Source organism: Mauremys mutica, chromosome 1, assembly GCF_020497125.1.
Source record: "Mauremys mutica isolate MM-2020 ecotype Southern chromosome 1, ASM2049712v1, whole genome shotgun sequence".
Classification (NCBI taxonomy): domain Eukaryota; kingdom Metazoa; phylum Chordata; order Testudines; family Geoemydidae; genus Mauremys; species Mauremys mutica.
This window is the reverse complement of record NC_059072.1, coordinates 367,148,121-367,162,173: the sequence shown is the minus strand read 5'-3', so window position 1 is coordinate 367,162,173 and position 14,053 is coordinate 367,148,121. Positions and strand designations below refer to the sequence as shown.

The 14,053-nt window shown below is 43.6% G+C and overlaps 1 protein-coding gene across 1 annotated transcript; it reads left to right on the top strand.

Annotated features, from left to right (window-relative positions):
- Positions 1-11,270: 11,270 nt before the first annotated feature.
- On the top strand, positions 11,271-12,218 carry LOC123362739 (olfactory receptor 52E4-like). Its single transcript, XM_045003194.1, has one exon. The coding sequence runs from the start codon at positions 11,271-11,273 to the stop codon at positions 12,216-12,218; it is 948 nt and encodes a 315-aa protein (XP_044859129.1).
- The last annotated feature ends 1,835 nt before the right edge of the window (positions 12,219-14,053 follow it).

The following is a 14,053-nucleotide window of genomic DNA, read 5'->3' as shown; positions in this document are numbered from 1 at the left end:
TTTGTTACTAAATTTGCGGACATAGAGACCCGTCAAGCTTCTTGGTTTCTATCTCAGCTTTGGGAGGAGAGTGGAGTCCAGTGGATTACAGCAGGGGGCAGATAGTTATGTTTTCTATATAAGAAAGCTCTACTGGGTGAAGACAACAGTCCATCCAGCCTAGGATCCTGTCTTCTGACCGGGACCAATGCCATGTGCTTCAGAGGGTATGAACAGAACAGGTCATAATTAAGTGATTCATGCCCTGTCACCCACTCCCAGTTTCTGGCAAACAAATGCTAGGGACATGATCCCGGCGCATCGTGGCTAATAGCCATTGATTGACCTATCTTTTAAGAACTTACCTAATTTTTATTGGAACCTTGTTATTGTTTTGGCCTTCATAACCTCCTCTGGCAAAGAGTTCCAAAGTTTCACTGTGAATAAATAATTCTTGTTTGTTTTAGATCTTCTCCCTTTTAATTTCATTGGGTGACACCTAGTTCTTGTGTTAAATTAAGGATTACGTAATATTTCTTCATTCAATTTCTCTACACTTGTCATGATTTTATCAATCTCTCTCATACTCCCCTGAGTCATCTGTTTTCCAAGCTGAAATATCTCAATCTGTTTCACCTCTTCTCCTACATTTTCCAATTCCAACATATATTTTTGGGATGGGGTGACCAGATGTGCATTCAGTATTCAATATGTGGGCATAGCATGGATTTCTATAGAGGCAATAAAATATTTTCTGTCTCATTATCTATCCTTTCTACATGATTAACAACATTCTGTTCACTTTTTTGATGCCACTGAACATCGAGCAGATGTTTTAACTATATTAATTCACATTCGATTGTATCAGCCATCTGTATCCTTATTTCTTTGGGATTTTTCACTACTCTTCTCTCACCTTCTTTGTACTAAGGGGCAGGAGACATCTGCCTATATATAAATTGGTCATTAAAATCTATCAGCCCTAACGAGATCTCGCCTGGACAAAAGAAGGGATTAACTGCATTTTAGATAAAAGCCAGTTTTCTCCAGCTTCTCTGTATAGGGGTGGGCATGGGAGGAATGGAACTTCACCAGAAAGGGAACAGAGAGAGGATCCATTGGTCCAGCCCTTTAAAACCACCGGGACAGAATGATCCAGAGGAAGCTGGGGTAGGACAGAGGCACAAGGGCCGGAGAGGGGACTCTGCTAGCAGGGTGATGGCTGCAGCAGAGACTCCAACTGGAGGAGGAGGTCAGGGGCTCCAGGAGTTGGCCCTTGGACACCCCAGAGGGCTCTGACCATATCCTAGTGTATGCTCCAGGGTGATGTTGAAAAAAATAATTGCTTGACAGCCCTAGTAAACAGTGAGGTGACAAAATTTGCAGATGATACAAAACCACTCAAGACAATTTAGTCCCAGGCCGACTAAGAAAAGCTACAAAAAGATCTCTCAAAATTGCATGACTGGGCAACAAAATGGCAGATAACATTCAGTGTTGACAAATGCAAGTAATACGCATTGGAAAACATATTCCCAGCTATACCTAGAAAATGATGGTGTCTAAATTAGCTTTTGCCATTCAAGAAAGATCTGATATGCCCACATCTTGAATACTGCATGCAGAGCTGGTTGCCCCATCTCAAAAAAGATAGATTTGAATTGGAAAAGGTACAGAGAAGGGCAAGAGAAATGATTAGGGGTATCAAACAATTTCTGTATGATTTGAGATGAAAAGGCTGGGAGTTGTCAGCTTGCAGAAGAGATGACTAAGGTGAAGGGTATTTACTCCTTCTCACCACACAAGTACTAGGTGTCACCCACTGAAATTAATAGGTAGCAGGTTTAAAACAAATGAAAGGAAATATTTTTTTTCACACAACTCACAGTCATTCTCTGGAACTCTTTGACACAGAATGTTGTGAAGGCCAATACTATAACAAGGTTCCAAAAACAACTAGACATATTCATGGGAGATTGATCCATTAATGGATAGTAGCTGGGATGAGCAGAGGTGGTGTCCCTAGCCTCTGTTTGCAAGAAGCTGGCAATGGGCGCTGGTGCACATTATCTGTTCCTTTCATTCCATCTATGTCACCTGGAATTGGCAACTGTCAGAAGACAAGACACTGAACTAGAAAGATCTTTGGTCTGACCCAGTATGATCGTTCTCATGGTCACTGAGGTAGGACATGGTATGTTCACCTGGATGTGGGTGTCTCTTGTGCTCTCTAAAGTAAAATAATTATTTTAGCATCCTGTGCCTGGGGTTCCAGGGTGGCCACAGTGAGATTAACCAATTAGGGCAAACTTTGAAGAATGGAGCTGACCCAAATGGGTGGTTATTCTAACACTTGGATTTCCCAAGCCAGCAGCAGAACAGCTTTCACAATGATTTACTGATTACACAGAAAACAAAATACAGTTCACTTACAACAACCCAGCTTTTGGTTTCCACCTAGATAGAAAAGTCAAGTATGATGATGATTATATCAAGCAGAGTGTCCCGGGGTCGGTGATGGGGATTGTTTTGTTCAGCATATTCATTTATAATCTGGATGATGGGATGGATTTCACCCTCAGCAAGTTTGTGGATGACACCAATCTTGGGGCAGAGGTAGATACCCTTCGGGGTAGGGATAGGATCCACAGTGACCTAGACAAATTGGAGGATATGGACAAAAGAAACCTGATGATGTTCAACAAGTACAATGCAGAGTCCTGCATGCATTGCTACAGGCTGCAGACCAACTGGCTAAGTGGCAGTTCTGCAGAAAACAACCCGGGAATTACAGTGGATGAGAAGCTGCCCCTAAGTCAAGAGTGTGCCTTTGTTGCCAAGAAGGCTAAAGGTATATTGAGCTGCATTAGTAGGAGCATTGCCAACAGAAAGAGGAAAATGATTATTCCCCTACTATGTCCAGTTTGGTGTCTACCCACTACAGAAAGGATGTGGACAAACTGGAGAGAGTCCATTGGAGGGCAATAAAAATGATTACAGGGCTGGGCTACATGACTTACGAGGAGAGGATGAGGAAACTGGGCTTATTTCGTCTATACAAGAGAAGAGTGAGGGGAGATTTCATAAGAGCATCCAACTGGCTGAAGGGAGTTTCCAAAGAGATTGGAGCCAGGATGATCTCAATGGTGGGAGAGGACAGAACAAAACCCAATGTTCTCAAGTGCAGTGGGAGAGGTTTAGGTTGGATATTCGGAAAAACTATTTCACTGGGAGGGTGGTGAAGTACTGGAATGGGTTACCTAGGGAAGTGGTGGTATCTCCATCATTAGACGTTTTTAAGGCCTGGCTCGACAAAGCCCTGGCTGGGATGATTTCAGTAGAGTTGGTCCTGCTTTGAGTACTGGTTGGAAAAGATGATTTTCTGAGGTGTCTTCAATCTCTAGTATTCTATAATTCTATACTTTAAAAAAGGTACTATCAACCGCAAAGGATTGTCACATCACCTTCCAGATCAGATCAGCAAATATTTCAGATCTTACCCAAATACACACTACAGCCAATTCTTAACTGAATTAAGATTTATTTAAAAAGAAAGGAAAAGAAAAGAGAGTATTCATTAAATGATTATTATACAGATAGACTTAATTCAGTTTCACAGTAGAAATGGTGTGCTTCACAGTTGCACAGAGTTCCTTCTCAATTTAATCCACAGATTATTGTCCAATGTCAAAGTATTCAATATCAGGGAGATCTGGTGTGTAACTGAAGACCACAATCTTGTGTCTCTAGCTTCCCATGATAAAGCTTAAGAAGATCTGAAGTAAAAAGGATCAGGTCCCAAGAGCCCTTTATACAGTTCCTTGGCAGCACAACTGTCCTTAGGTGAACAATCAACTTTTGAAGTAACATTCTGTTTCCTAAATATCACCAGTTATTCACTTCCTGGATTAAAATAACATAATTATGCATTAAGCAGTTTGTAGACAGTTTATCACAAACTTTAGAGAGACATATGGTCAATGATATTATTACACCCAATTCTTATCCAATATTATTTCCTTTTGATCTTTGAATTAACAGAATACAGCCTTACACCAGAACCATTTGGTTACGTGGTTCATCTCTATCTCACTATATGTAAGCAGACTACTAGAGTCACTCTCTTCTTCCGATTGTTTAACAATACAAGTCTACATTTAAAGCTCTAGACTATCTGAAATGGAATGGGCCCAATTACCATGTACATACTTTTCTAACATGTTTCTATGACTTGAAAGTAGGTGACAATGGAACAGATGCTTGGTTTAGATGCAAAAAACTTAATGTGCTGCATCCTGGCAGGAGGTCACACTAGATGATGATATAAAATCCTTGTGTAGACCAGGTCTTAATCACACTCTAGTTATGGAGCTCAATACAGGAGTATATGGGTGAAACGTAATGGTGCATGTGATACAGGATGTCATTCTGGTTGATCAAATGGTCCATTCTGACCTTCAACCCTAGGAGTCTATTGATATAGAAAATAAATCAAGTCCTAGCACCCCTTTGCCATGGCTACAGATGAAGGTCAAACCATGGTTTCCAGCTACAGAGTGTTAGTAACTTGAATACAGCGCCTCTATTCAGTACAGACAGGAACATTTGTTGAGTCTCATTCCAGTACTTAAAAGCTCAGGTGCTCTGCATAGGAGCAATACCCCAGATTAGCCGGAAGAGCAGGCAGAGAGTTCAGCTATGGGAATCCAAGCGCCCTGAAGCTGGGACAGTCCTGGTAAGTCTGACTGAGCCTGAAACATTAAATTTCAGTTCCAGCAGGGAGAGGCAGGAAGGAAATGAACAGAGAGGTCAAAAACAAATCCGGTGCAAACACTAATACAGTCTCTATCCTCACTGTAGGGTGCCTCTTTTTCTATGGCATCTTTGGGGGGAAGACAAGGACACTATCCCCAGGAATATTTTATTTCTGTTGCTTTTACTAAGTCTGTTCCCCCGAAGTAACCCTAGTGACTGTGATTTGTCAGCAGATATCTGAGCGGAAGCAGAAGTGGACACCCATATTTCATCCTTCCCGGGGAGTGGGGATCTCACAAATGCCATCAAGTTCTGAAAACCTCAGATTCACCATGAGAGGATCGTGCAGACTCAGGCTCTGCTCATGCAGCCTGTTTTTTCCTGTCATCCTGCCACTCAATCTCTGTGTGACCTCGGCCAAGTCCGGTCTACCTGTGCCTCAGTTTACCAATCTGTATAATGGGGATATGTTCAAAGTGACTTTCCTTTGCTAGCTGTTTTCAAGATTCTTCAGTGAAAGGTGCTGCACAATATAATGATAGTTGCTGATGATAATGTCTGATTGGTGATACCAAAGCCCTCTGTATTTACACAAAGTGGTTTTGTCCCCCACAGTCATCTCTCTCCAGATCTGTCTGTCTACTATCTCTCTGTCCCTCCTGAGCATTCACAGGGCTTCAGACCCTATGGAGCTCTAAACATTATCCCTAGTTTTCTTCCTTATCAACTATATATTTTAAATGTACACAAATATACATAAATACACAAAACAGCCAATTTCCCTCTGACTCAGCACAGAATTAAAGAATTCTCATCTCCTTTTCAGAAGCTCCCTTAATAACTGTTTACTCTTTAAGCTGGATAATTAGCACAGAAGCGGAGAAAGGCTTGTCTCCAGTCTGTTTACATACAGATGCCGCTTCTCCCCTAGAGGCCGAGTAAACCCCACAGGGATTGCACAGAGCTATATTATAAATGGTGCAAACCCCTATATTGGCTCTCAGCGTGCAATGTTGCCACAGATGCTGGAGTGAGAGAGAGACGTTGGACACGGCTACCTGAAGGGGATTCCCAGGAATGACTCTTCTGTTTCAGAATTCACAGGTACCCATCTCTTGCTGAGAAGGTCACCTCTTGACAAACCCAGTGCAACATGAGTGTTGGGATAGAGAGTAAGTCTGTGGTCTTTTCCACTCTGTGCAGCCATTAAACATCCCAGGGTCCTTGCCATAGGTGATAAGTTTGCTCCAGTATCATTGGCCATCACTCATCTCTATGCCCCATTGCCCATCCCAGCTGATGGCCTGTGGCTCCAAATTGTCTGCATTTCCGTGGCACGGTGGATCCTTCAGGATGAAAGGTTTTAGGAGATGTACAATACAAGGCTGAATTCTGAGACCGTGGCCCGTACTTAGTTCAGGTCCCACTGAGGTAAATCTCCCCTTGGAGTCAGTACTGAATAAAGACCCCAGGAGCTAGTTGTGTGTTAATGCACAGGCACTGTCACCTCCTCCTCTTGCATTTCAAAGCTGTGGCTTTTAATGGGGAAACTGTTACCTGACTTTTATCTGCCGGAATGCAAGGAGGTGCTAGGGGGCTCCTCACTGGAACAATCAGAAAAAAATGTCGGCATGAGCAAGGCATATTTTCTCTTAGTTTCCTTTGAGAAGTCAGATGAACTGTTATTCTGGAAACTGTCAAAAAACTATTTTGCTGGAAGCAGACATGCAGCTAGAGAAATTTCAGTTCAAATGCCTACAATTTGGCAAACTTATAAGCAACTGAAAATGAGGTCTTCTTATTGAAGCTGTCAGACAGTCTTCACTAAAGGTCGTGCCACGAGCACCACGTACAATGGCCAAACCACTTGTGTATCTCATTCAGCTCAGCTCTTCGCTCCAATAATGTCAGTGACAAGAAGTTCCACAGCTCAAATATGCATTATGTTAACAAGTTTCTTTTATTGGTGTTGTATGTTCAGGCTTGAAATATAACTGAATGGTTCCTTGTCTGTGTGTTATGAGACACGGTAAATATATTTGCCTGCTCTACTTTTCTGCTTTCTTTATCGATAGACGCATATGGTTTAATGTCAGACGGAACCACTAGATTATCCAATCATACCTTCTCTGTAACACAAGACCACTAATTTTCACCCAGCTACTCCTGTATTGAAGCAAAGACTGTGGGTGACTAAGGCCATGTCTACACTAGGATTTTACATCATAGAATCATAGGACCACAGGGTTGGAAGGGACCTCAAGGGTCATATAGTCTATCCCTCTGCCAAGATGCAGGATTTGTTCTTTCTTTGTCATTGAACATTGAGGATTATCCGCAATTCCTTAGAAAACCTCTGTTCAAGGAGCTTCCATGATTACCCTGGCCATCTGTTCCATTGTTCTCCTATTTTTACTGTTAGGAAGTTTTTCATGAGATTTAATTTAAATCTGCTATCCCTGCTATGCTGGAGTTTGAACACATTGCCTCTTCTCCTGCCCTTTGTGGTGAGACAGAACAACTTTCTTCCAGCTCTTTATGAAACATATCCATTTCTTTTTGTCTTTGATTATAATGCTTGTATTCCACCATTTTGTCATCTTTCTCATGAGAAGGTAGGCGGAAGAATTCTTACATCCACCTAGATATCACCTCTTGGTGAAGTGGATTACCTATGCTGATGGAAGGAGCCCTGCCTTCAGTGTAAGTAGGGTCTACACAGAAGCACCAAGGCAGTGCTACTATAGTGTTTTAATTGTAGACAAGCCTTCAGGCAGATTTTGCAATAAAGCATTCGGTTTGGATCTGCCAACATGGAGAGCTGGAGAATCCAACACTTCCCTTCTCAGTTTGTTCCGAAGGTTAACCACTCTCAGGGTACGTCTACACTACGGGATTATTCCGAATTTACATAAACCGGTTTAGCAAAACAGATTGTATAAAATCGAGTGCGCGCGGCCACACTAAACACATTAAATCGGTGGTGTGCGTCCACGGTCCGAGGCTAGCGTCGATTTCTGGAGCGTTGCACTGTGGGTAGCTATTCCATAGCTATCCCATAGTTCCCGCAGCCTCCCCCGACCCTTGGAATTTCCGGATTGAGATCCCAGTGCCTGATGGGGCAAAAATCATTGTCGCGGGTGGTTCTGGGTAAATGTCATCAGTCACTCCTTCCTCTGGGAAAGCAACGGCAGACAAGCATCTCGCGGCTTTTTTCCCTGGATTGCCCTGGCAGATGCCATAGCATGGCAATCATGGAGCCTGTTTTGCCTTTTGTGATTGTCACTGTATGTGTACTAGATGCCGCTGACAGAGGTGATTCAGCAGCGCTACACAGCAGCATGCTTTTGCTTTTGCATGACAGCAGAGATGGTTACCAGCCATACTGTAGCATCTACCATACCATAAATTGGTAATAAGATGATCATGGTTACCAGTCCTTTTGCACTGCACCATTTGCTGCTGTCATAAGTGCCCCTGGCTGAGATCAGCCAGGGGCGCAAAAGCCAAAATTGGGAATGACTCCCTGAGTCAATCCCTCCTTTTTGGTATCTAAAAATAGAATCAGTCCTGTCTAGAATATGGGCAAGTGTACTAGAGAACCACTGTATCATAGAGCCAGAGAGCACAGCTGCTCTGTGTCAGATCCTGCAGAAATTATGAGCTGTATGCTATTCACAGGGGGTGCTCCTGCAACAACCCCACCTGTTGATTCCGTTCTTCCCCCAGCCTTCCTGGGCTACCGTAGCATTGTCCCCCCACTTGTGTGATGAAGTAATAAAGAATACAGGAATAAGACACAGTGACTTGTTAGTGAGAAATGAATGGAAGGCAGCCTCCAGCTGCTATGATAGTCCAGACAGGACATTAAGCATTGTGGAGGAGAGGAGCCCAGCATCCCGCTGCTAGTCCAGGGGCAATTGAATCTTTTCTTTTCACATGCAGGGTGGCGGCTGATGGAGCTCAGCCCCCTGTTGCTATGATGAAGACGGTTACCAGCCATACTGCACCATCTACCACGAAAAAATTAGGAGCAGGCGCCCTTGATCGACCTCACTGATGCTAGTCGGCATGGTTACCAGTCCTTTTGCACTGCCCCATGTGCCAATAGGCTGATGATGACAATGGATATCAGCCATATTGTACCATCAGCCACCCATGGCGGGGGGGGAGCAAGGATGTTGGTGTTGAGTGCTGCAGCATCGCATCATAGAATCATAGAATCATAGGGTTGGAAGGGACCTCAGGAGGTCCTCTAGTCCAACCCCCTGCTCAAAGCATCTGTCTGCAGCATTCAGTAAAGATAGGGTGACATGTAAAAGAGTCAAGAGAGGATTGTATTCCCTTTCACTTTTGGGGGTGGGGGGGGGGTGCGTAAATTGCCGAGCTATGCCCTGACCCACCACGGACACTGTGTTTGACCCTAGAAGCATTTAGAGCTCAGCCAAGAATGCAAATGCTTTTCGGAGACTGCAGGAACTGTGGGATAGCTTGAGTCCTCCAGTCCATGAGCGTCCATTTGATTCTTTGGATTTCCGTTTCGCTTGTCACGCAGCAGTGCGCTGAGTCCCTGCTATGGCGTCTGTCTGGAGATTTTTTTTAAAATGATTTTGAATTTCGTCTTCTGTAACGGAGCGCTGATAGAACAGATTTGCCTGCCCTTACAGCGATCACATCCGCATGGTCCATGCTGGAGCTCTTTCTTTATTTTGATTTTTAACTGCATCGCCACACGTGCTGATCCGAGCTCCACGCTGGGCAAACAGGAAATATTCAAAAGTTCGCGGGGCTTTTCCTGTCTACCTGGCCACTGCATCCGAGTTCAGATTGCTGTCCAGAGCGGTCAGTGGTGCACTGTGGGATACCGCCCGGAGGCCAATACCGTCGATCTGCGGCCACACTAACCCTAATCCGATATGGTAATTCCGATACCAGCGCTACTCCTCTCGTTAGGGAGGAGTACAGAAATCGATTTAAAGAGCCCTTTATATCGATATAAAGGGCCTCTCAGTGTGGACGGGTGTGGCGTTAAATCAGTTTTACGCTCCTAAAACCGGTTTAAACGCTTAGTGTAGACCAGGCCTTAGTGCTCAACATTGCCCATTATTTCCTGCTGGAATTTGTGCATGTTCAGCTTCCACCCATTTGGCCTTGCTTCGCCTTTCTCATCTAGATTACACAGCCCATCACTATGCACAGGTTTCTCCCCATGAAAGTGTCCTCTTGATAATTCTTTTGATAAGTTAAAAAGATGAAACCCTTCAAGTCTCTCATGGTCCGGCATTTTCTCCAGCCTCCAATCATTTTTGTGGCTCTTTTCGATACCCTCTCCAATTTTCCAACATCCTTTTAAAATGTGGACTCAAAACTTGATGCATTTGGTTTCACCATGTACAGAAGTAAAATCCATCTTCTGCTGCCTCCGAGGGTTGCATCAGTCCTTTTGGCCTTCAGTGTTGGTTTTAAACAATGACCTCTAAATCCTTGTCAGGGTCATTGCACTGTATATTATAGACCTCCAGATTGTGGGTCAGGACTGCATTCCCTGTTCTGAGAGGTTAAGTTTGCATTTGAGTGTATTACTATATTTTGTTTGCATCAGACACTCCAATGCTCCACATCAATTGATATGGCTGCCCTGTTCTTAGTGTGACCAGATGTCCCATTTTTTTAGGAACAGTCCCAATATTCGGGACTTCTTCTTGTAGAGGAGTCTATTTCCCCCAACCCAGTCTCATCACCCTACCTATCTTCATCATTTTCACCACTCTGCCAATCTTTGGGTCATCCGCAAATTTTATCTGCACTGATTTTCTAATTCCTTTCAGGTCAGCGATGAAAATATTGAACAACATCAGGCCCAGAACTGATCCCTGAAGAACCACACTAGAAAAAGCCCCAGTCACTGCAAGTGACTTCTGAGGTCTCTCAATCAACTAGTCTTCAGTCCATTTTATGTGTACTCCAATGATATTGTAGAGTGTTAATTATTTTACGTCACTGTTTTCCCTTCATAAATTAAAATGAAATATAAAAATCAAAGATTAAGAAGATCTGAAGTAAAAAGGATCTTTATCTTCATTTTTAGTTTACATTTAAAACACAGCAATTGCCCTAAATTTTTTCTATGATTCCTTTTCTTCTTCATATACTTAATAACCTCATTTTGGGTGATCCTTAGCTTTACCAACCATGGATATTTAAGTGATGTCTTTAAAGTCCCACACTTGTGTTTCCCGCTGCTCCCTCTTAAGGTTCCTCCACCCTGCCGTGTAGGAATTATTGATGCATGGAGTATGATAAAATATTGAATTGCATTATTTTTCAGTGTGTGAAAAGTGACAAATCTGCTTCCTCCATGAGAACAGGCTCTGCTAGTACGTGTATTGTCTTATATTAATATTGTATTTCCATTCAGGCATTAGAACTGTGACCATCTTCCTAGACCCTGGGAACATACAGGAAGTCAGGGGAACGTACGGTACATACAGGCAACACCGTTCTGCCTCAGAGTTTGACACCTTCACTCCTACTCCATGTCAGATTCCAACACAACCAACTTCACCAACCCCTCCACCTTCATCCTGATGGGCATTCCTGGCCTGGAGATGGACCATGTCTGGATCTCCATCTCCTTCTGCACCATGTACACCATAGCAATCTTGGGGAACTTCACCATCCTCTTCATCGTAAAGACAGAGCAGAGCCTCCATGGGCCCATGTACTATTTCCTCTGCATGCTGGCTGTCACCGACCTGGTCCTGTCCACGGCCACCGTACCCAAAATGCTGAGCATCTTCTGGTTCAATTCCAGAGAGATTGATTTCAGTGCCTGCCTCACCCAGATGTACTTTGTTCACTGCTTCACAGCGATGGAATCTGGGATCTTAGTGGCATTGGCCTTGGATCGTTACGTGGCCATCTGTGATCCCCTGAGACATTCCACCATCCTGACAAATTCCGTTGTGGCCAAAGTCGGACTAGCCGTGGTGCTGCGTTGTGGCATAAGTGCATTGCCCTATCCCTTCCTAGTGAGGCTGTGGCCATATTGCAGAACCAATGTGATCCCCCACTCTTTCTGTGATCACATAGCCGTGGTGAATCTGGCCTGCGCTGACATCCGCCTCAGTAGTTACTATGGTCTCTTTGTGCTCTTCTCTGTGATAGGTTTGGATGCGTTTTTTATCACCGTGTCCTATATCCAGATCCTCAGGACCATCTTCAGCCTCCCCACAAAGGACGCCCGGCTCAAGACTTTTGGGACCTGTGGCTCCCACCTTTGTTGCATATTATCTTTCTACCTTCCAGAATTCTTCTCCTCCCTCACACACCGGTTTGGCCACAAAGTGCCCCTACATGTCCTTGTTCTCATTGCCAACATGTACCTCCTGGTGCCCCCCATGCTGCATCCCATCATCTATGGGGTGAGGACCAAACAGATCCGGGGCAGGCTGCCCAAGCTCTTTTCTCGTAAAGGTAATTAAATGTTTTCTCCTGGTACTCAGGCTCCATGCAGAGATGGCTTGTGACATGGTGCTGGGCCCTACTCCCTGAATCACTTCCTGGACATTCAGAAAGACATTTACCCTTTAATGACCTTATTGTGCTGCGCCTGCATGACAAAGTGGGGAATCAGACCATGTACAATTCACAGGTTTGACACCTTTTAAATTACTGGAAGCTGGATCCCTGCACCCACCCTTGCCCTGGCTCTTCCTCCAAGGCTCCTTCCCTGCTTTGCCTCTTCCCCACGAAGGCCCCACTTCGGTTGCTCACTCCTCTCTTCCCCTCCCCTTTTCAGTTGCTGTATCCTTTTCACCTCCACTCTCCCCACCTCCAGGTGTTCGGGAGCCATTTCAGATTTTGTTAAGCGTTGCCACTCTTACCGTCTAGTTTTGTGGCAGAAAAAATGTATCTAATTCCTATATGAAAGCAAGAAATGTAAATGAACGTTAAATCCACTCAGCTCTAATACAAACATGTTCTGACATTTTGTGAAAAGTCACTTAAGGAACACCCTTTAGAAAATAAAATTTTAATATATATGTGATGGGATCAGTCACAGAGAACCCCCTGGGACTGTCACCAGATGTGCTGAAATTACCCCTGAGCCAGTCTTCCCTGCCAGCTTGGGACACCAGAACCCTGTCTTGTCAAGGCAGACACGCTAGTCTACTGCAACACAGACCCAGGGCCTGGGCCACACCCTCAAAGCAGCAGACTTAACTGAAAACAGCTCAACAAGTTACCTGTTTCCAGCACCCAGACACCCAGCTCCCAATGCGATCCAAACTCCAAATAAATCTATTTAACTCTGTGAAACAAATATTTAAAAGGTACAATGACTAGAGTGAAATCTCTGTAAGCTGAATGGACACTTTTCAAAGACACCACAATAGAGGCCTATCTTAAATGTATACCCCAAATTAAACAAACAAACAAACAGTAAAAGAACTAAAAAAGAGCCACAGTGGCTTAACAACCATGTAAAAGAAGCAGTGAGAGATAAAAAGGCATCTTTTAAAAAGTGGAAGTGAAATCCGAGTGAGGTAAATAGAAAGGAGCATAAACACTGCCAAAAATGGAAGTGGCCACAAAAAGTGTAAAAATGGAATAAGAAAAAGCCAAAAAATAGTTTGAAGAACAGCTAGCCAAAAACTCAAAAGGTAATAACAAAATGTTTTTTAAATACATCAGAAGCAGGAAGCCTGCTAAACAACCAGTGGGGCCCATGGACGATTGAGATACAAAAGGAGCGCTTAAAGATGATAAAGTCATTGTGGAGAAGCTAAATGGATTCTTTGCTTCAGTCTTCATGGCTGAGGATGTTAGGGAAATTTCCAAACATGATCTGGCTTTTGTAGGCAACAAACCTGAGGAATTGTCACAGATTGAAGTGTCACTAGAGGAGGTTTTGGAATTAATTGATAACCTTAAAAGTAACTAGTCACCAGGACCAGATGGCATTCACTCAAGAGTTCTGAAAGAATTCAAATGTGAATTTGTAGAACTATTAACTCTGGTTTGTAATGTGGAAGCAGGGAAAGAATTAATAAGGATTTGAAGGGGATCTTAATGCATGTCAGTCAGTTAGCAAGAGTTAGCCCAGCTGTAACCCTAATGACGTGAGACTTCTAGAAGCAGAATAGTGTGAGGCAGAGGGAAAGAACTGTGTAAAAAGTTATTACGACCTTGTAACTGATAACCAAATATGCAGCCTGGTGTCTTTTAGGAGTGAGAAAACAAGATAGCAGAATGGCTTATGTATAAACAAAATGAAGTTGTTGCTCTTTATTGTCTGTATTATTGCTAGTTATTG